The sequence below is a fragment of the Gymnodraco acuticeps genome, unplaced genomic scaffold (assembly GCF_902827175.1).
Source record: "Gymnodraco acuticeps unplaced genomic scaffold, fGymAcu1.1, whole genome shotgun sequence".
NCBI classification, from domain to species: domain Eukaryota; kingdom Metazoa; phylum Chordata; class Actinopteri; order Perciformes; family Bathydraconidae; genus Gymnodraco; species Gymnodraco acuticeps.
The window spans coordinates 1,397,595-1,419,912 of record NW_022992001.1 but is presented as its reverse complement, the minus strand read 5'-3'; the positions used below and the strand labels follow the sequence as shown (position 1 = coordinate 1,419,912).

General features: G+C 40.9%; 1 protein-coding gene across 1 annotated transcript in view; it reads left to right on the top strand.

The window, feature by feature from the left end:
• slc7a10a (solute carrier family 7 member 10a) overlaps positions 1-22,318 on the top strand; it is a 48,691-nt gene that overhangs the window by 270 nt on the left and 26,103 nt on the right. The window contains exons 2-3 of the mRNA XM_034201270.1: positions 12,608-12,812; positions 15,478-15,629. Coding sequence (XP_034057161.1) covers positions 12,608-12,812; positions 15,478-15,629 — 357 coding nt within the window. The remainder of the gene's footprint in view (positions 1-12,607; positions 12,813-15,477; positions 15,630-22,318) is intronic.

Here is a 22,318-nt window from a genome sequence, read left to right as displayed (position 1 = left end):
AAGGCGGAATACTGTAACGTGGCGGGTGAGCAGTTGTTGCTTTGCTGATAAAGTTACAATATGGCACACAATAGGAGTCAGTCACAGGAGGGGGTCGTTTTTATTCGGGTACTGGTCTACAGTAAGCACACGTTATGTAAAGTAATGTAGTTTATCATTCAGAAATGGTTTAAAAGTAGATGAGCGTATGGGCACACACACACACTGCCTTTTACGCGCGGATGGTTTCCTTTTGATTTACCAAAATAAAAATAAATACCAGTCTGAGGTATTGTGTGGAAACTGTTGCATCAGTCGGGATGATCTGAATATGGTCATGCTTACGTTGCTGGATCTCCTCAATTTGAACTTGAAAGGCATGCAGACAAAGCACAGCCTCCAATTGTTTATATGCAGTTGAGCGTTCAAACACATATTGGGTCATTCTACAGAAAAGGTGGAAGTGCTGTCACTTACTTTTGCAGACACCAAAATACATGACGTTGACCTAATACTCACATTCATTATATATGTTGAATACATAGAGATTGTCTTTGCAATGGTACTAAATAAAAAATAATTATAAAATGGGTTTATACGTAAATTGCAATTTATTTAAAATGCCAAGTTCAAGGAACTGCCTTGTCACTTTGATCATACATGGAAGTGGAGCCTATAGTTTTAATTTAAAAGATTTTGTTTTCAATAAATAAATCTAATTTATATTTACATAACATTACAAGCATTAAATATAACACTGAAATGGTAAAAAAAAAACGCAAATTATTATTAATAATATCAAATAAATGTCAGTCACCCAAAATTACGTCATTGGTGTTACTGCTACACCAAACGCTTTTATTTTGAAATAATGTACTGTCTCTGAAGTGCCTCCTGTAACAAGAGATCATTTGAGGCAGTGCAGTGGACAAAGACATAAGGAAAGTCAGATACTTCTTACTTTGTTTGTTAAAGGTGTCATTTTATCTTCAAATTGTACGTGCGTCTTTCAAGTCTGTCATTAGTGTTACTCATTGCATAGCCCTAGGGGTGAACATTTGAATGGGAAAATGTATTGTATTGAAGAGTTAAACTATTTTGATATTGACTGAAGCCACATTTGGTCTGACACATGGCAGCAATTTTGTGTTTTCTCCAAATTGTCACTGGTGTTACTCTTCTTCCTGGTAACACGTAACACCCTGACATTCCTATACAAATAAGCTTTGTATAAAGTATAAAAATAATTTAAAAAATGTAAATACTTTAAGCTCTACTTGTTGTGGATTCATCAAGTTAAGAGTTAGTTATTGCTATTTAACAGGTTTTAGATGTTTTTAGAAGGAATATATTTCAGCAGATTTGTATCACCCAGATTCCACCTTTTCTGTAGAATGACCCAGCAGGGTTAGAGTATCCATTTCCTTGGTATGGGATACTGGGTAAACCAAGCAGTAATGGTATTCTTTGCCATCCTTTTATGACCCGCCCATACTACAGAAGCACTCAGAGAGAACATCACAGAGAAAGCAGCTTAAGGTCTGTTTCAAAACAGGAAGTTGCAAAAGGTTTCCTGTAAATTATGATGTTCCCTACAGCGATACAGTGTAAATAGCCTCATCCGCAGCAGTAAACTCAACAGGTTATGTAGTATGTACCATGATCATCTGACAGTAATGTACAGGGTTCCCCTGGCACCAGCTGCCAGCTGATAACCATTCTTATCCAGCCTCTATATTTATGGAGGCAGGGGGAGAACGCAGCTATTGACTTAATGACATTACATGAATGCTGTCATGAGGTCATTAAGTTATTTTGGTGTGAGACATTCTGTGCTGGGATATTGTTGTTTAAACTTAAAGGGACAGTTCACCATACAAAAATATATATGCATGTGAGCTACATGGTACTCTGCTTGGGGTGCTCTAAGTGCAAAGCAAAAACATTTACTAAACTCAACAACATGTAATTCCCCTGAAACCATTACCTGGTTAATGAAGATAGTAAAACAAAACGTTGTGTGCAGTTTCATGTCAGAATAGTTTTCTTTCTACTGTGCAGAGGGAAGTGTGCATCTCCTCATGGATGAGAGACTCTAGACAGCGTGTAAACATCAATGGCGGCCTCCTCAACTGAGGTGTGAGGTGAGCTTGGTCAGGAGAGCCTCATCCTTGAGTAAATGTACACATCTGAAGGTAAACACAGTGTTTAAGGGTGTATTGTCTCACTGCAATCCCAATTGTGAAATACATAATTTCAATGAAGAATGTTTGTTATGTGGCATTTAGTGTGTCTCACATTATTTATACATCACGCCACAGGCTGTGATACTGTATGTGGGTCAAAGAAATAATATAGTTCCTACATGAAACTGCTAATCAACACAAGAGTTGATTATCTTCTGTAAGTGGGTCATGATTTCTTTTGAGTTTTTCAAATGTATCTTTTTGGTGCTCTGAGCACGAAAATTGAGTTATACTCAGATTTCAGACACATTTTTGCAAATTATAGTTGTGTTCAATCTACTTGAAATGGTGCTTCTAGGTATCTTTTAGCAAATGTATAGCAACACAAATAAATACAAAACAGCACTCTGCGTGGTCATAGCGACTATTTGGGAATGCACCATGGTAATTCAAAGTCAGTGCTTCAGCTTAAAGGAGATCTATCATGCTATATTTAAATGATATAGTGTATGACCATACCTATATAAGGTATATTTATACATTTTATTTTTCAAAATACCAAACAGATCATTTTTTAGCCATGCCTCGTTTCGCTAATTTTCGCTCTATTCCAAGCCTGTCTTTGAAAATTCTGAGCAGCAGCTGACCACGCCCCCCTGCAGAAGAGCGGGGCATGAGCCGGCGAGAGTCACGTTACCATGCTTGCTGTGATTACGAGTGTGGAATAAACATGTAATCTCAGAGCAATGCATGTGTTCAAGCATATTATCAATTTTATCCAGAGACTGACCCTGAAGCAGCGGAGGTTTTGGTGGAGGTGCAAACATCTCGGTTGCAGCAGGACGTTTCTGAATGGTTAGTTGACAAGCTGTTGTCCCTATTTATTTTACTCTGTTACGATGCTTGCTACTTATTCCGTTCATATTTTGGCTAATTAGCAAGAATGCAATGTGTACAGTTTATAACTTAGAGCTTGTAACGCAAAAACAGCAATACATATATATATTTATAAAGGGAGACATTCATATTTTCAGCATATATACAATGGCCTCATTGCGTTTATTAATAGTTTACAGTCCTTTTCTTCCAACATCGTGCAACAACCGTTGGAAAGTTCAATAATTTAGGGTGATAAAAAGTTTAACTCCAACAACACCTCAGTTGTCAGCAATGTGTGTAGTTTCATGTGTTTTTAAAAGCTCAGTCATTGACTTCTTTCTACAGGTGTACATGTGCAAATTGCGCCACGATGCCTTCTGAACGGAGAATGTGCTGCATGGAGATACCACAGGTAACATTTTTGATAGCTTCACTAAGTTGTCTGTTTAGAGAATACATTTTTCACATGTCATTCAATATATGTTTATCACACTAGGTGTCAAGACGGATGCAGGAACTTGAGGACTCTGTAACCTGTATGGTGGACCATCCTGGATTGGAGCCTGTGTGCCTGAATGTGTTCTCCCTGCAGAATGCATTGAATATTTACAGAGCTGAACATGGTGGACTACAGTTGAGGCAAATAGAGCAGTGAGTGGTTTGTTTGTTTTGACTGAAATTGTAAAACGAATGCTAATATTGTTCATGGAAATAAATACTGGTGTATATGGCTTTATGCAATCTTTCATTCTGTCATTGTACATGTACTATTATATACTACACAGCAATGGCATAACACACCCATGTGTACGACAACAAAAGTCCACACACAACCTTATGCTTTTGAAATCAGAATATTCTTTACCCATCCAAACATGAATAATCACGACACATTTGATATCAACTCGGAACTTTATTGTCAAAATCAACGGTTCTTTGAACCCATAAAAAAAAACTAAATGTACTTGTATTTTGTATAAATGACACTAAATATATTTTTTAATGATTTCAGTATCTAGCCTACAGAAGCTTTGTGAGCTGGTGCTGGGGCTTCCTTGGACGCAGGATCAGAGTGGTGATTCCGGCCTGCGTTGTCCTCAGGGAGGCAGGAGTTTCCTGATCCGCAAAATGTCGATGTTGGGTTCAGACAGTCAAATTGAACCGTGTAGCATACCCGGCGATGACCTCCTCCCTGTCAGGTCGCTCATAATGGTGCAGGGTCCACAAAGACTTGGTCGAAGATGAGGTCCATCAAGTTGGCCACGTAGCCTGTGCAATGTTAAAAAAAGCACAACAAAAAATGTGGTTTAGATTAGTATATGCATGTAAAAAACTGAAAGTTCTTTCTAATTTTATATTTGTAAATAGTTGTATAATAAATATTTTAAACACTTACGGAATGTGGGGTCAGTCTTTACTGGTTTTGCTCTGCATTCTCCCTTCCTGGCCTTTGGGAACTGCAGTTTATACAGAGGGTTTCCAGTGGATGTAGTGGCTTGTGCACGCTCAGCGTTTTCATTGTAGTGCAGGGCTGCCAGGTACAGTCTTTCATTTCCGCCATGATAAAAACAAATGTAAATAATAGCAAAGGATGTACAAATTGTCACTAATTAGTAAGTATGTGAGGTGCTGGCCTGTAAAGAAGAAAACATAGTTAGAACAAAATCATCTCAATTTAGTATTCAGGATGAGAAAATACTATTTGGATAAATATAGTCTGAAATCCCAAAAGATGGGGCTTAAAACTCTCTATTTAGCAAAGCTCTTTGCTTAGCCTTTTCCAATCTGAGTTAGTTTTGAACCGTAACGTGCATGCTGTGTTTCTGACTCAATACAGATGATGTGTTGGAGAGGGGCTGAGCTCAGTAGACTGACTGTAATGAGTGCTAGCCACTAATTAGCCTGTTGCTAGAGGTAAGGCCTCGTCAACAACAACAACAGACCAACGGGGCTTGAGCTCCGTTTTACTCGTGGTGTGTGTCCCCTAGGGCTGTGCGATTATGGCAAAAATCATAATCACGATTATTTGGGTCAATAATTGATATCACGATTATTTTTGACGATTATTCATTGACCATTTATTGAACTTTAAAACAAATAATATTTTACCAATAAACAAGATCAACAAATATGTTGGAGCGCACTTCCAAAACCATACTAAACATATATTATTAATATGATAAATAAAAATAAATTAGACCAAAATAAATTAAATCAAATATGATGCAGTGCACTGTCACAACCTACTGAAAACTCCTTAACATATAGCCAACATTTTGGTAAAACATATTCAACATATTCCACTCAGTTAAACGTTGAAGGCTGGCCAACCGTCATGGTCCAGAAGTAACAGGAAATAAATGTTGAACTACAATTTAAGACCAAATAAAAATGTTTAGGCCACCATGGCAAATGCTGGTTGGGCTGCTCATGTCATCTCTTAAAGATTTTTTGCAAGAAACACCAGCCTGTTTACATGGTCTGGTTTCAGAAATGAGCGCAGGCAGGTGACGATATTGCCACCTGTACTGAAGACCCTCAGCCACGCCCCGACACAGTGTGACGCCGGCCAATCACAAAGCTTTGATGCGTTCAAGTGCATTATTCTGGCACAGGAAGATTATGTTACAGGACATAAAACAGAATATTGTTGTTCTATTTTTAGACACATCTCGCGATCGACTGGTTGGGCACCCCTGGGCTAGACCATAGGTCTGTTGTGGTCGCAAAGTACTCAGCTGAAGCCACAGCTCTCTCAACTTCCCCACGGCATTTGTCATATAGTGCAGGCAGCGCAGACCTGCTGAAATAATACCGAGACGGCATCGCGTAACGCTTGTCCAACGTGTTGACAAGTTGCTTAAAGCCCTGGTTGCTAATAGTGCTAACTGGGCACATATCTTTAGCGATGTGAAATGTAATGGCACCTGTAATATCTCTGTGTCTCTGCGAGCTCGTCGCGTAGGCCGTTGCTCTGTACAATGCGTCCTGAATCGATGACTGTGATGATGTGGTGGATTAAGTCGAGCGGGCATCTGCTTTTTGTTGTATTACTGCCCGGTCGTATTGCACTTTGTGGTTGTATTTCAGATGATTAAAGAGATTGGTTGTGTTAGCGTGTGGTGCCAACACAACCTGGTAACAAATCCTGCACTGTACTTTCTTTTGCTCCACGTCGGACTCCTGAAAGCCAAAGTACTTGCAAATAGTGGAAATAGTTTGACCCTTCTTTTTAACGAGTTGCTGCTCTTGTTCTGACATCTTCGCTCGCGCTGAACACTCACAACACATGTCACTCCCACGTGGCCGAGTGGGCTGTTAGGGAGGGGCGAAGCGCACCCAGCAAAATAATCGTATTTTGTCAATTATGCTGTTTTCATAATCGTCGCAAGCCATAATCGTAATCGCGATTAAAATACGATTAATTGCACAGCCCTAGTGTCCCCCCTCGCATACATACAGTGTTGTATCCTAACACACCCCCATTTATATTCATGTGCGCAAACAAGTAAACACACAAAAGCTTTTACATATAACGCTGCAAAAAACGGCATGTCTCATTAGCGTAGCATAGCGTAGTTTGCAGATCGATGATATCTGATCATTCTTACAGACTACAATCACAAAAGCCTTTACATATAACGCTGGAAAAAACGGCACTTACCTACAGAAGATTACGTTTGTTATTATAACTTACTCAATATGATTTTAGAGGATACAAAATACTAATAAATAGGAGAATAAATACTTGTGTTATCGGCTAGGGCGTGGCTTTACAGCCTTCACACAGATCGCCATTATGGCAGTATGACTGAACATGTTAGCAAATGCCTGATAATTAAAATAAAAGACAAAGCAAAGACTGCGGAGCGTACAAAATAAAATGTTACAAAAACATATAAACACCTAACCGATTACTATTTGGGTTTGAGGCAACATTGATACGGCGAAGCTACATGCTACATGCTACATACTACAAGCTAGAGATAGCTTTATCAGGAAAAACACCGCTAAATAAAAACGTACAGCTTCAAAATTGGATGTGTCCTCACTTGCCTGGTCCCGGATGATTGGTATTGATCCCGGGTTTAGCATTAGTTTGGAGGCATATCCGTGTTGGACTTGAGAGAAGTTCATAAACATGTCCGTCGTAAAATGTTTGGAACACAGTCACACCAACAGAAATCTGCCGTGGTCTTCTGGCGTATGTCCCTTGAAAATGAAGTCTAGCCACAGATTATTTTCTTTTTCCACTGATGGCATTGCATGCAGTCCCCTGTCCCGAGTCTTGCAGCCAACAACAGCACAACGTTTAACTGGCTTAGGAGGAGGAGGAGGTCGCAGCGTGGCGCAGCCGCAACGTAACGCGGCGCAGACGCTCCTGGTGTGTTTTGGGGGTTAGACATCCTGGCAAGAGCAGGCAAAAACACAGATGTGACTGGGGTTGATTTAGCCTGCCGATAGCCTATATGCGAATGAGAGGTTTGGCAATGCACGTGGCCGTGGCTAATTCCCCTGATAGGTGGAAAGTTGACCAATAAGCGGAGCACGTCTTTGTGACGTAGAAAATAATTGAAATCTGGATCCGTTTTTTTCAGATCCGTTGCAGCCCCTTTTTTAGAGATTTGGCTAAGGAGGAAAATAGAGAGGGTTGTGTTTTCTGACACTTGCTGAGTTCCCTGGAACACCGGGGACACATATTCATGTATAAAAGACGTACAAAGGTGCATTTTGCATGATAGGTCCCCTTTAAATTAACTGTGTCATGCTTGGGTTAAGTCGGATCCAGAATGACTGTTGGATTGGTTACTCTGTCGGGTTCGGGTCTGGTTCAGACAGAAATGCACGGCTCGGGCCCTACTCTACAACATTTACATTTGTTTTGGCACTTTTATCCTAAGCAACTTGCAATGAGTGCAATCAACCATGAGGCTAAAACTCATCATCATGCAGATACATTAGCAAGTGCTGCTTCATTAGCTTCAAATAAGCCAAACCACAAGCAAAGTGCCATCTAGTTCCAGTATAGTGGCGATGAGGCTGGGCCATGGAGCAAATCACACCAAAGCAGTGCAGATTGAGATAAGACAGGTGGGAGGTATAATGTGTTTTTTTTTGGGGGGGACTGTCGCTTCAACTAACCTCGAACAATTTTTGGTGTAGTACGGAGTGTTGGCTGGATAATCAACATATATATATCTATAGCCCATTGACTGTATTCACCTTATAATATGAATCAACAGCATGCTGGATGAAAGGACTGATTATGACATGCCAATAGAGTTTTCAGTAGACTAGATGAAGGAAAGAGAGAAGCTGTACGTCATGCAGCATGAGGAATACCCTCCATGGTTCCTTATTGTATGACTCCCAGGTGTAGCTCTGCAGTTGAGATCTGCAAATTATAAATTCCTACACCACGAGTACACAGACCCCTCCAAACCAAGATGGCTGGAAGTTGAAGACAGATGTTGAACATTATAGCCTGTTTAAATGTGGTTTTCAGAGTAAGCTCTCCCCCCCCTGCCTGCAGCTCATGGAGCTTTATGGTAATGGATATGTAAATCAAATGACTAACAAATCTGTTGCATGAGATCCTTCTTGAAGGTGAAATATGAATCTGTGAAGAGTGTTACAAAGAAGGTGCTGTGGTGTGGCACTTTAATAGTCATGTTATCATTTTAAAATCTTATCTTTAAAACTAAGGTCACTCACTTCTATTGTACACTGATATAGACTGATACAGTTCCAGTTTATACTCATTCTTGCCTGCCTGTTTATCTCCATCTTTTGTTCTTTGCAAGTCTTAAATTACAAATCATTTAGTATAAGCTCATTGTACACCCACAGTTCTGACTGTGCTTTACTGTTTATCCGAGAGCTCCAACAGGTTCTAATTTAATATCGCCAGTGTGATATGAGTGCTCGAATCACTCAGGTTGAGAGCCTACTGAACACCTGCCAAGTATTTCATGTTGAACACAGACGGAGTGAAGCCTGCGTGGCAAGTACACACATTACAACCTGAGTCATGCTTCTACCCACCAGATACAGCCTACTCACATAGCCAACCAGTAATACTGCTTTCTCTGTGTGCACTACTACTGCTTACACAGTGTGAGACAGTAAATCACAGTGTATAAAATTCAAAATGCAAACCATAGCGTTATTCCCGTATTTTATCAGCCCCATCTTAGCTCCTGCTGAACCTGCAAACATGCTTGTTATTACTGGTAAGACACATCCATGGTGAGAAAGAAAAAACCTGCACCTACTGTCATCACTTCCACACGAGGGTTTAAATAAGAGAGGTTTCTTTGTTGTTTGACTAGGAGAATTGATTTCCTCTTGTCCATTTCTCTAGGTGATTAATCTGAGTGATCATTTTCGAGATAACGACCCGGGTCTGTAGGAGTCTGAATCCCACTTTCAGCTGTGCTGCCAAACTTCAAGACATAACAAACACAACATAGGCATTACATAACGGCTCTGCATCTCAGTGTGGCCTCCACAATCAAATCTGACAGAGATAGATGCACTGTTCAGACTTACTCTTCCCTGCTGCATCATTAGAGCGCATTCGGAGCTGCACGAACAGGGAAACTGCGATGGCGTGCCTCACTGAGTTTCAACAGCTGTTGAAACTCAGTGTAAAAGTGTTTACAGTGGGAAGTGTCATATTTTGTTGAGAACACCCCTTTTTGTCCAAAAGTACTCAAAAGAAGAGAAAAACATGGACCATAGTGCAAAACAGGGTTTACATGGACAGCTGCTGTTTGTTGTCTTTCTCATGAATGTTAGTATTTGTTTTGTATTTCCTTTTCCTAGGGGTTCTGACATAGTGCCGTACTTGATCTGAATTCTAGTGTGTGCCTTAGCCAATGGAACAACCAGGGAACATCCATGTATCCCAGTGTCAGGACAGAAGAGCCAGCACCATGTTTTTACTACATAACAACATTAGTCAGTTGAACAGGATAGGATATCACCTCCATTCGCTCTCTATGGCAAACAAGTCATACTGTCTGTATGACTTGTTAGACCAGAGGTGTCCACAAATGTTTCACTGATGGCCACAAACTGAAAAATAAATAAAGGGATGGGCCACAACACAACTACAATGTCATAAACGGCTTTTCGATCTATAAAGGTCACCAGGGAGTTAATTAAGGTTCTTCCACCCAATTGGGCAAATTCTGTATTAATGTAGTTGGCAAAACTTTTTGGGTTCGGAGAATTCCACTACTCTTTATCAGATTTTTGCAATGGAGTTCAGAGTATATCTGTAGTTAAAGTTCAGGCTACGCTCTGCCGCTAAACTCAATGACTGAAAACAAACAAAGATATTTATTTTGTATCTTAGCCTCTTAAACCCCACGGACCCGCCGAAGGGGCCGAAACTACAACATCTGCAAGCAACAGTGTCTGAGGGCTTCTCAAGATTTAATAAACTATGAATGTTTCATATCCATGTAACAGGAAGAAACTCAGCAAACTGATCTTTTAAAAAAAATTGGGGGAAAAAACCCACAAAGCTAACGCGGAGCCTCTGAATTAGCCACGAGCGAAAAAATGCTAACGGCGGTTGCACAGAAAACACGGTATAACACCCTTATTACTTATCGTAACTGCAAATCCAACCCATCGATTAGCATCGTGAGAGTACACAGAATCGATAGGTATCTATATCATCACTCCATGATAAGAACTTGCGACTTTATAAACAAAAACAGATATCACAACACGTGGCGCTAGGTAGCAAAAACGGCAATAGGTCTTACCTCTGTTGTTGTCTGATCAAAAGTTGTCTTCAATGGTATTAAAACGATAAAAACGCTGCTGAAGGTTAATCCATAGGTTCATCCAATGTGTCTGTGTCACTTTGAAATAATTTCTGATAATCCATAAGCAATAAACCTGCTTTTCCGTTTTCAGATTTCAGAGCGTGAGACCGCTTTCGCTCTGGGCAAAGCTGCATGCGCTTGCCCCCACTTTTTTTTGTTAACGTTGGTGTGTTGGATTTTTTTTAACAATGACGGAAAAATCTGAAAGTAGTCCGTCATTTTGATGGATTAGAACAAACTCGGAACAGCGCCAAAGTTTCCCCGCAGCGAGGCTCCGGTGTTATGCATGCCTGCCAAAAAGGAAATTATACCGTTTCCAAACCCAACTTTGCCGTACAAATCATTGAAATGTCTGTGAGTTTTGGCTTTATGCTGTGCGCACTCCTGTGAGGTGCAGTGGGCATGCATAACACGGCACTAACAGTTCACGAGCGTGCGCCCCGCCCCCCGTTGACAGTTCACGACTGTGCTCCCCCCACCCCCCCCCGGTTGACAGTTCTCTCTCTCTCCCCCCCCAGAGTGTTTAGGCCGACGGGTAACACTGAATTTTGACAGAAATGTTACGATCCTGTCCGTCAAAATGACGGGCAGTGAAAAAGTATACCGCAACCTCTGATTGACTCTGACTTTTCTACATCCAACTCACAGGTTTATCATTACTTTAGGAAAAAAGATTATTAATTTTCCCCTTTTAGAAGTGTAGTTATGGTCATTTGTTCTGGAAATGTCATTTTCGAGCCTGAGACCTGAAAAACAGGCTTGGGGTCTAACAGGTTAGATTGCATGTATCCGTTTGGGTTGTACGTCCCTCGGGCCTATTTTCGTAAACCTGACATCTCAGAAACGCATCTCAGGATTTTTTAAGAAATAGGGCCCAAACGCTTACTTCAACTCAAGGCTTCGCTGTTGAGATGTTGTTGGTCAAAGTTAAGGGTTGTGTGATCACACACAACATTTTTGTGGCCAACTCCAAAATGTACATTTTTTAAAATAATGTAAAAGTTGTATGAATTTGTATCTTTTGACCTTGTTGAAATTCCTCTGCAATTTATAATGTGCGGCCTGCAATGTCATAGGTATTTCAGCTGTATGGTTGCACATAATGCCGTCTCTATAGAGAAAAAATAATTGCTTTTTTCAACAAAGTTCAACATTTTCTTACCATTATTTTTCACTGCAACCTTGCGTTAGACTTCTCTGTCATCCAATATTCCACAGTTACAATATCTACTTTGATCTCGTTTCATTTGACTTGGTTGATACTAGAGTCAATATACAGTAATAGTTCAAAACCTAAACCACGTCAAAACCAATTTAACAGATGTATCCAGTACTCCATAAGACAGACATACATTAAATGGTAGCTGATCTGTGTAGGTTTTTAAGTTTCTAAATGAAATAAAACACACTTTAAACAAATCCCTAGAGATTTTTTAATAAGACCCGTGGGATTTCTTTGCACCTGTTTTTTTACAGTTTTTTTTTGGCCACGTCTGTTTTGTTGTTTGTTCAGCCTCAGAGTCAGAAGAAAAACCTGTATTTGGACAGCTATAATTAAGTTGAACAAAAAGACTCAGGTAAACCATTTCCTTAACAATGTTTGGAGGGTTTAAATGTTCCATTTAAATATGATGGCTTTGTGTGTTGTTCTATAGGTAGACTTTTTCTGCAGATGTTTTTAGGAAAGTGTAAATAACCATCTGTTTTGTTTCTCCTAAGGTAACATCATCGGCTCTGGGATATTCATCTCTCCTAAAGGCGTGTTGGAGCATGCAGGCTCGGTGGGTCTGTCACTCATCGTCTGGGTTTGTGGAGGGGGGATCTGTGCCCTTGGGTCCCTTTGCTATGCTGAACTGGGTGTCACCATCCCAAAATCTGGAGGAGACTATTCATACGTGACAGAAATCTTTGGAGGGCTAGTGGGGTGAGTACTTTTGTATTGTCTGGTTAGGATTTTTACGTTGCTGTGCCTAAACTACCACAGTAGTTTTTACTTTACAACAGCTTTTTTTTCATGTTGACTGTTAGTTTCCAGCATTTTACTCCCTTGTTGTGGATTACACTTTAACTGCCCAGTGTGTGTACACAAGAGCGCTGGTTTAAGGACTGCCTGTGTTGAACCAATCGGCTCTAAAGGTCTTGTGACTTTCATCTGGTCATGTGATACGTCAACTGATCACAGAGCAGCACTGTAAGACTATAGAGGCTTCTCAATACTCTAATTTCCCCTCCTCGACTCCTCGGTCCTCCGGTAGTGACCCGGACATGGATTTCAGCGCGCCATGTTGAAGGACATCTCATTTCTCTAAATGCACTTCGAGGACCGAGCATCGAGCATCGAGGAGGCTCTCTGGAGGAGCTCTAACCGAGGAGACACTGATGCATCCTCCACGGTTCCTCCACGGATGCATTTCCGGGAACGGTGGAGGCGTGACGCACGGCCGGACTTATCTCAGCCAATGACAGCTCTGCATGCATCCCCTGGATATTATTTTAGTAACTGCTTTCATCGCAACGCGATGTTTCCAGAGAGAACAGCTGTGAGGTCTGTGCAGAAAGCAGAGCAGTGTGTAAAATATATATCACTCAGTATAACAGGCCTACATTACTCTCTGTATTTGTATGCTTTAGTTTAGTAGATATCTACAAACAAAGAGTCGATATTTTTCTAAGACCATTTAGTGCTTCACATAATAAAATACACAACGGCTGTAGCCTGATTATGCTTTAGGAGCTGGAGGTGTGTGTGGTACAGTGTGTAGGTGTGTGTGTGGTACAGTGTGTAGGTGTGTGTGTGTGGTACAGTGTGTAGGTGTGTGTGTGTGGTACAGTGTGTAGATGTGTTGTACAGACGGGTCTCAGTTGGTTTGGTGTCCTATGCTTACTTTTAATACTTGTAAATACAACTTTTGGCCCGTAATTTCAATTCCCCATTTCAGCGACCAGAGAGAGGGGGGGATATATCCAGTCTCTGATTGTGTTACGTTATTATGAGAGTGCTGAGCTCTCATACTTTAAATTGTATATATTTTATATAAATATATGTGTGTGTATATGTCCGCATCTGTAGCCTGTTATTGTCTCATTATACCGCACTGTAAATGAATTAAAAGTAAATATATAAGTCGTCATGAACACATCTGTCCATCAGACATCAGAGGCTGCTGTGCCTCCTGTCATCATTAATGGACGTCTCTTTAAAATGACCGCTCAGAGGAGAGGAGTTCTCATTTCTCTAACTGCCTGCTGCTTCCCCTCCTCTCTCCTCGGCTCCCCTCCTCCGCTCCCCTCCTCCGCTCGCATCTCCTGTTGGCGGGACTAAGTCTCGAGGATAGGAGTCGAGGAGGGGAGTCGAGGAGGGGAAATTAGAGAATTGAGAAGCCTCTAAAGAAGCCCAAACGTGCCTTGCACTGTGTATTCCTGTGGAGCCACATGTTAAGACCCGTGTGGCTCATTGAGTTTCACGTTTGAAAGGGGACAAATAAACAAAGAATAACAAGTCACAGTAAGATCAAAATACTATATTCAGTTTCCATCTGCTATACACTGATTTTTTTCACTGCCTCATCCTCATGTCTCAGCACCTGTATCTTGTAACTGATGCCAAGAAGCCCTAAAGAAAGTCATCCAACATCATCTTCTGCAGTGGAGCTGTATAGAACAGAGCAGAGCGGCCATTGCGAGGAAAAAACATTGAGGCCAGGATTTACAAATTGGTGTGCAAAAGATAAAATAAATGCCCTCAATTTAATCAATTGTTTCCAAATTTTAGATTGATGTAGTAGGCATGGATTTGCTTCAGACATAAACAAAACAATACGAATGTTTGTCGGACACAAATATCCCAAATACAACAATACGATTTTGGCAATATCTTGATTTTTATCAGCCATCATTTTCCATACTAAAATAGCTCCAGCTCAAACACCATTAATATATCACAACTGATAGCGCCATATTCATTATCACGACATATGCAAGTATATATTCATCGTTCCCAACTGTATGTGGAGGTTTCCAGCTTACAGCTAGCAACCTTTCTGGCAACAAAGACCCGCATGGAGATTCCAATATTCATATTAATTTCAATGAGAAGGTATCATTTAGGAGTAGCACAGTGGGAATACCCCAAAAAAGCCTCATATCCTTGCATTCCCAATATATATTCATACTGTAAGTCTAAGCACAAGGGTATGCTAAGGGATGCTTCATGTTTTGTGAACACTATATTATCTCCAAGTCAAGTGGATCCCCTCTAATCCAATGAAGTGCTTCAGTTCCTTAATCCATTAATGTACTCCATGTCATGTCCAATTGCTGTTGGAGAAAGATAAAAAAAAAGGTCATACTGGTTTTACACTTATCTTTTGAAAATTGATGAAAAATGTGCGAGCAATTTAATTAAAATTAGGGCACAAGTTACATCTTGCACACATACAAAAATATACTTTTTTTCTCTTGATGGCCACTCCAGGGCTCTATAGTACAGAAACCAACTACAGTTTGTAGCAGAAGTATAAAATAAATCACGGCAAAGGCCTTTTACTCTCGCATTTAAATACTGTTTGTTTTGTCTCTTTGTCCCGTAGCTTCCTGTTGTTATGGAGTGCCGTCCTTATAATGTATCCGACCACGCTGGCGGTCATCGCGCTCACCTTCTCAAATTACGTCTTGCAGCCGGCCTTCCCGGAGTGCCTTCCTCCGTACATCGCCACCAGACTCCTCGCCACCATCTGTGTCCGTGAGTAACAGCCTAAAGCCCTCTAAGATCACAGTCATTATTCATGAGTTATTCTGGTTTGGTGTTTTACCGTTATGTTTCCAAACTGGTATTCCCAGAGGTCATCTATATCCCTAACTCTTCGCGCTTCTTCCACACATTTTCTATTGATAACGCTTGTGTTTCGTTGGCTCATTCTGTTCAGCAACAGAACCTACTGGGGCTTTCAACCAATGAGATTACAAGATATGCTGATTAAGTAATTGATATATACACCGCATAGATCAATATTTGATTGGAAATATTTTCAACATTATTGTCGCAAATGTAATAATTGAAAAGGAAGCATTGCAAACCAATAAATGTTTCTATTTACAATGATTAGTTGATAAGGGGCAGAGCAGGGACCTCTAGCAACACGAAGGAAGACAAATATTTTCCATTTGCCTATTCCACACACATTGTAACAATACAACGCTGGTTGAAAAGCGTCTGTTTTGTGGTCTTTTTTGAACTATTTAGCATAATTTCTAGACAGGTGACAGGTTGGAATTGTACTGTCCCTGACAGTATGGCAAAAATGACAGTGGAGTTTGTCAATTTTGTAATGAATCAATCATAATTAGCAAGTTTGACAGCCTTAGTATGCTGCTAATGCTAACCACATTTTTCTTGTTAATGCCAAACAAACTGAAAACTTAAAAGCAATTTTTTTTTACCAGGGCAAAGACACAACTTAATTGTATTATATTTAAAGTCAGCAAGCCTTGATTTCAGTGCAACATCAACATTGACAGTCTCTATTATTATGCTAAGATAACCGTGTCTTGGTGGTTAGTTCATATTTAAAGGGTCCTTAATATGTTTTATTATATTATTTTTTGTTTTATGTGGGACGAATAAAGGTATTCTGATTAGTTTTTGCCTGAAACGCCTCCATTTTGACTCCTTTGTTGAGTGACATCACTATATTACACTCATGCTTCTATTGGCTAGCGCTTCAACACATTGTACGTGATATGCTAAGGAGCGAGACATCTCTAAGCGATTGATAATAACAGAACAGGCCAGCAAACCAATCAGAGCAGACCGGGCTCTGGTGTCAGACAGAGGGTGAAAAGAGGTGCTGCAGCACAGGCAGTATGAACAAAATAAAGACCTTTTTGAACGTTAGAGCATGGAGACATGTCACAGTAGAGGCACAAAATACAAATATGAACCTTCTCTCAGCAACAAAGCGAATAAGAATATTTTCCAAAATGTAATTTTCTTGAAGCCAACAATAATACAAGTACAGGAAATGCCATGACATTTTTGATTGATGATGCAAACATACAAATTGGTTGACGTGGGCCAGCGTGCCTAGGTTGAGTGGCTTAAAAAAAAAAACTTGAGTTGACGGAAGAGGATTCGTTGCTGGAGGAAGCGTATTAGGCTAAATCAGTTTCAGAGGAACACGTTGGTGATCTTATACTGTGGCTGGTACATTGCATTCCTGTTGGCCGCTTGCCTCGCTGTCACGCTGCCTGTGTCATCATGAAATCCCGGTTTACTGTTTCACACTTCAGACCTTCTAGTTATGTCATCCCTTAAGGAGGTCACCTGACTCTATGACCTAGTCCTAGAGTGTCTCCCAGTAAGGTAAACTTAGAGTAAACCTCCTTTTCCTAGATCAACCCTGCAAGCATCACAGGGTAAAGCATGGAAAAAGGTAATAATATAGGATTTAACAGGGATTAAAAGGGACATGTAAGGGAAAAACAGGGATTATCTGTCAAGGTTGTTAACTATATTATAGAAACATAGAAACCAACCTTACACCATATCATAAACAGATTAAATGTGTCAATTGCATCGAATGGAGCTGTATCTAAGACTTGTAAATGGATTTTCTGACATCCTTTGAAAGCGTAGTCTAGATCAAATGTGTCCATCAAGCAGGATAAACATAAACAAACAATGACCAACGTATTGTCAGTTTGTGGCCAACTGGTTGGGAGACCCTCTATGAATTTAAAGAAAGGGGAAAAACCGCAGAAATACAAGGATAAAACAAAGTCTGCAAACCAAGTCATGCTACCATCATCTCATCCTTTGAAGTTAATATAATGTGGGCTGTCATTGTTATTTGATAATTCCCCATGAAACGCTGTGCTCTACTTCCAGCCTCTAATCTGATTCGCGCCTTTCCTTGAAACGCTGTACAGTACAGCAATCTGTATTTAAATAGCCAGAAGCTAAAGCAGACTGTGCATGTATCTGGTCAGCAAGCCAGCCAGTTCAATCTTGTCTGAACTGGATGAGGAAACTGGGAGATTGACGGGAGAGGGTTGAGTATTCGTGCCTGAGAGCGTGTGCATATTGGGATGGGGTTAGCATTTACACAGCACACGGATGGACCTCCACTATTTTTGGCAACAGAAGGTTACAACTGCTGCTTAGTGGGGCCAACTCTGAGTGTTTTTGTGTTGTTCTCGAATGTAGTACGAGTTGTGTGTTTTTGTGACTATCAGTGTCAGACTAGATAATGGTGCCAGCCTTTGTGGACGCCGCTAATGAGAGGGTGTGTCCACGCCATTGTGCATTGTTTCAAGTGGTTTCCGTGACACTGTCACTGAGCACCATGGAAACAGGATATGGGCAGGACACCTTGCATGTCAATGATGGGGCATCCCATTGGCCAACTGACATTCTGGTTGGATGTTTGGTGTTCCTATTGGCTGCTCGGTACCGCCTCCATTCTCCTCTTACAGTGAGAGTGCTGTCACATATCTGTGATCAGCTGTTACATAAGCTTCAATGCTTGTGATTGAATCAGCAGGGTTCCACAGCTCCCTGATAACAGATTCAAAAAGTATTTTCAATGCAGCTCCAACATCCTCAAACACCAACAAGAGATGCATAGTAGAGATATGTCACTCCTTTCTTAATAACATACTTTTAGTTATAAATCTCCCCCTTGCAGACTTAAATGAGAAAAAAACATGGATTGCTATTTTCTTTCAAAGGTCACATGTTATTGTAGCCTCTAGTTTACACAACTCTATATACAGTGAGTCACTCTGCGGTAGTGTTCATCAAAAAACCCCTTTAGGCAAATTCAGAACCACAAACTGTAGATTCAGAGAAATGAAAACATGTCAAGTCATATCAAATCTGCCCTAAGGCAAACAGTTATGTCGTTTTAATTCATTTCAGGAAAGTTCAAGTGTATTGGCTGTCAGGGAGAAAAGTGTTTTCCAGCGTCTTAGTCTGAAACACTTTCTGAGATTAACTGGATTAATTGTTGTTCTGCACAGCTAGGGCTCATTGAAGCTTGTTATGTCAACATAAATGTTCTTAGTGACTGGTCTATGAATGCGAGTCTGCCCCCTTCATTCTCCTCCTGCAGTGTACTGTAAGAATGTGACAAGTGGCCTAGGTGTGTGTTTGTGTGTAGTTGTGGGTTGTTAGTGTTCTTCTAATAATAGGAGCCCTGGTCAGCCCATAGCAGCACAGTCTAATACTCCCATTTCAAGAGATTTACTGTGTGCTACTATTTTATTCTGTCAAATATTCATTCGTTTTACTATATGGAATTCGCCAAAAACTGCACATTTTCCAGCAATGAATAGAATATAATTTGCTTCAAATTATACCTAACAACTACTAGAAACAGGGCCGTTTTTTGGCATAGGCGGTCGCCTATGGCGCCAGATCTGGGGGGCGCAGCTCTGGGAGGGAAAAAATCATTTTGACCGTTGGTGCTCATCCTAATTTCCGACTTTGATGTAACAACATTACTAGTGGGAATGCTTTATGCTGAAAAGCTGACACTGAACTGCTATGCTGAAATGTAATGTGTAAGAAGAAAGTGAAGAATTTAGATTGAAATGATACATGAACACTGGGGGCTTGAATGTGTGATAAGATAATTAAAGAAAGTAAAAAGGCTTGGAAAAGCAGCAGAATATTTGAACTGCAAACTTTTGAACTAACTTGATGGCGAATGATCTGTCGCCATGACAACGGTATTTGATGACACCCCATAATACGCTTAGATGTGTTTCATAGCGAGTGTTATGATGCCGAGGCAACGGCCTTTGAAGAAACCTCAAAACTGTCACGTAGATGTCTTCACGGCTGGACTGTTAACACACATGTGAAGTTTGCGCACTTTTTGACCATTTTCATAGTAGTTATAGCAATATCGTGTTTTATTGCGAGGGATGCATTGCCATGGGAACAGATTTTGAGGAAAACTCACTATTGGCACATAGACATGTTGAGGGCTGGACCATTAACCATTATCTGAAGTCTGGTGCTGTTTTGACCCTTTTCATAGGTGTTACGACAACATCATGTTTTTTGGCGAGGGACGTAGAGCTGTTGAGGCATGGAGAGGTGATATACAGGTGAAGATTGGGGGACGATCGGACCGTGTCCATTGGAGTTACAGCGACATCGTGTTTTATGGCGAGGGATGCATTTCCATGGCAACAGCCTATGGTGAGATCTCAGATTTGGCGTAGAGTTGTTGAGGCAGGGACCGGTGATATACAAGTAAAGTTTGGGGGGGCGATCGGACCGTGTCCATTGGAGTTACAGCGACATCTTGTTTTATGGCGAGGGATGCGTTTCCATGGAAACGGCATATGATGACACCCCATAATTTACATAGAGCTGTTGAGGGCCAGACCATTAACCATCATCTGAAGTCTGGTGCTGTTTTGACCATTTTCATAGGAGTTACAACAACATCGTCTTTTATGGCGAGGGATACGTTTGCATGGAAACAGCCTATGGTGAGATGTCAGATTTGGCATAGAGCTGTTGAGGCATGGACCGGTGATATAAAAGTGAAGTTTGGGGGACGATCGGACCGTGGAGTTGGATTTACAGCGACATCGTGTTTTATGGCGAGGGATGCGTTGCCATAGTAACACCACATTACGTAATCAGATTCGATGTATTCGATGCTATTCAGGGCCACATTGTTAACCATCATGTGATGTTTGGGGGCGTTTTGAGCATGTCAGGTGGAGTTATGACATCATCATGTCATATCACCAACACACAGATGTTTATGTTTGAGCTAACAACGTTATTAAACACCTCTGCTTGAGCCCAGAGATCAGACGTTTCCATGGAGATTTGAACGGAGTTTCTGCGATGTGGAATGTGGGAGCAGAAGAGCAGCAAAATAACCCAGCAGAATAATAATAAAGAATGTGTCCATAGAAGAACAAGTAGTTGGAATGCTGTATCAGCATTCCCACTAAATAAAGAATGTTTGCGTGGAAGAACAATTTAACTAAATTAAGTAAATGTAACACCCTTTTCACCCCGGTTACACTTTTCATTTGCCCTGTACGATGGGCGCTGTAAGTGATGAAAGTGGGGAATGTTGGCTTATCAGGCGCCCGCAGCTCACAGCCAAAGTGCGAGAGAGAGTCCGAGCGAGCGAGCGAGGGAGAGAGAGAGAGGGCGACCGGTACCGGGGCTTGGCTTGTTGTTATTACTAGCATCTGGTGCTAGCTGTGCTAACGGATATAAGAAGATGTTTCTACAACAAGGTTGAGGAGAGATCTCCTGTCAGACTGAGAGGCTCAGTGAGGTAAAGGACTCTCTGAGTGTTTAGATAGTTAACTTTAGTCTAAATGATCTCAGTGGGTCTCAAACGCCAGCTAAAAATATCGCCTAGGGCAGCAAATTGGTTAGAACCGGCCCTGACTAGAAATATGATGTTTTTCTTCAAAAGCAGGAAGGATAAACATCCCATTTAGTTTCACTAAGGAGAAACAGAAACAGAAGTTTATGTTGGTCATTCCAACACAGCACAGAGCCAAATTTAGTCAGCACTTGCGTGTGTGCCACATAAGTGTGGTGGTGCAACATTACTCTCGAGAGAAGGGGTAGTAGTGTGTTTCAGCCAATCAACTCTAGTTTTTTTATGCATGACTCCAACAGATTATTCATAAAAAAAACAAGCCTAAGAAACCATTATTAAAATACAAATGTACCAAAGCCTTTTCCATTTTTTCATTCACAAACCACACACAAACTCAACTGTTAGCAAAAGGTTATGCCATTTAAAGGCACACTGTGTTCTGATTCAGCCCTCATTTCAGTCAGAACACAGCGTGCAGACATTTTGCTCAAATTACATATGAATGTGGTCGAGTGATTCCAATTAGTCCTAGACCTCCACAGTGTGCCTGGCCATGTTGGACTTTTTATATTGAATGCTGGACGTAACTACTTTAAAGTTTGATTAAGGAATCATGGTCGGTCAGCAGACTAAAGCTGCCTTCACAGGACCAGTAAATAAAACAGCTCTGCTCTGACGTTGCTGTTGTGTTTCTATAGCGAGAGGTGTGCCCAACTTGGCTGATGCGCTGCCATTGGCATCGCTTATCGCTTGAAATTGCCGCAGAGCACTGCACTCAACGTTCAAATTATTTCAACTTTGACCTCAATTTCCTTGACTTTTTGACACGCAACCAATCAGATGACAGCTGTATGAAGAAGCGCAAACTAGCAGGGGAGGTAACCATAGAAACAAAATGTGTTTTCACTGCAAGGCTCTGCACCCAACCTCGTGGTGAGCAAAGACAGCTTAACAGCTACAACTGCTCTGCATATGAAAGAATATCAATGTTTTCTTGAAAATCTAAATATGGGGATAAAGAGATAATTTCTCATTTGTTTAAAAAAACAAATTCCGGCAC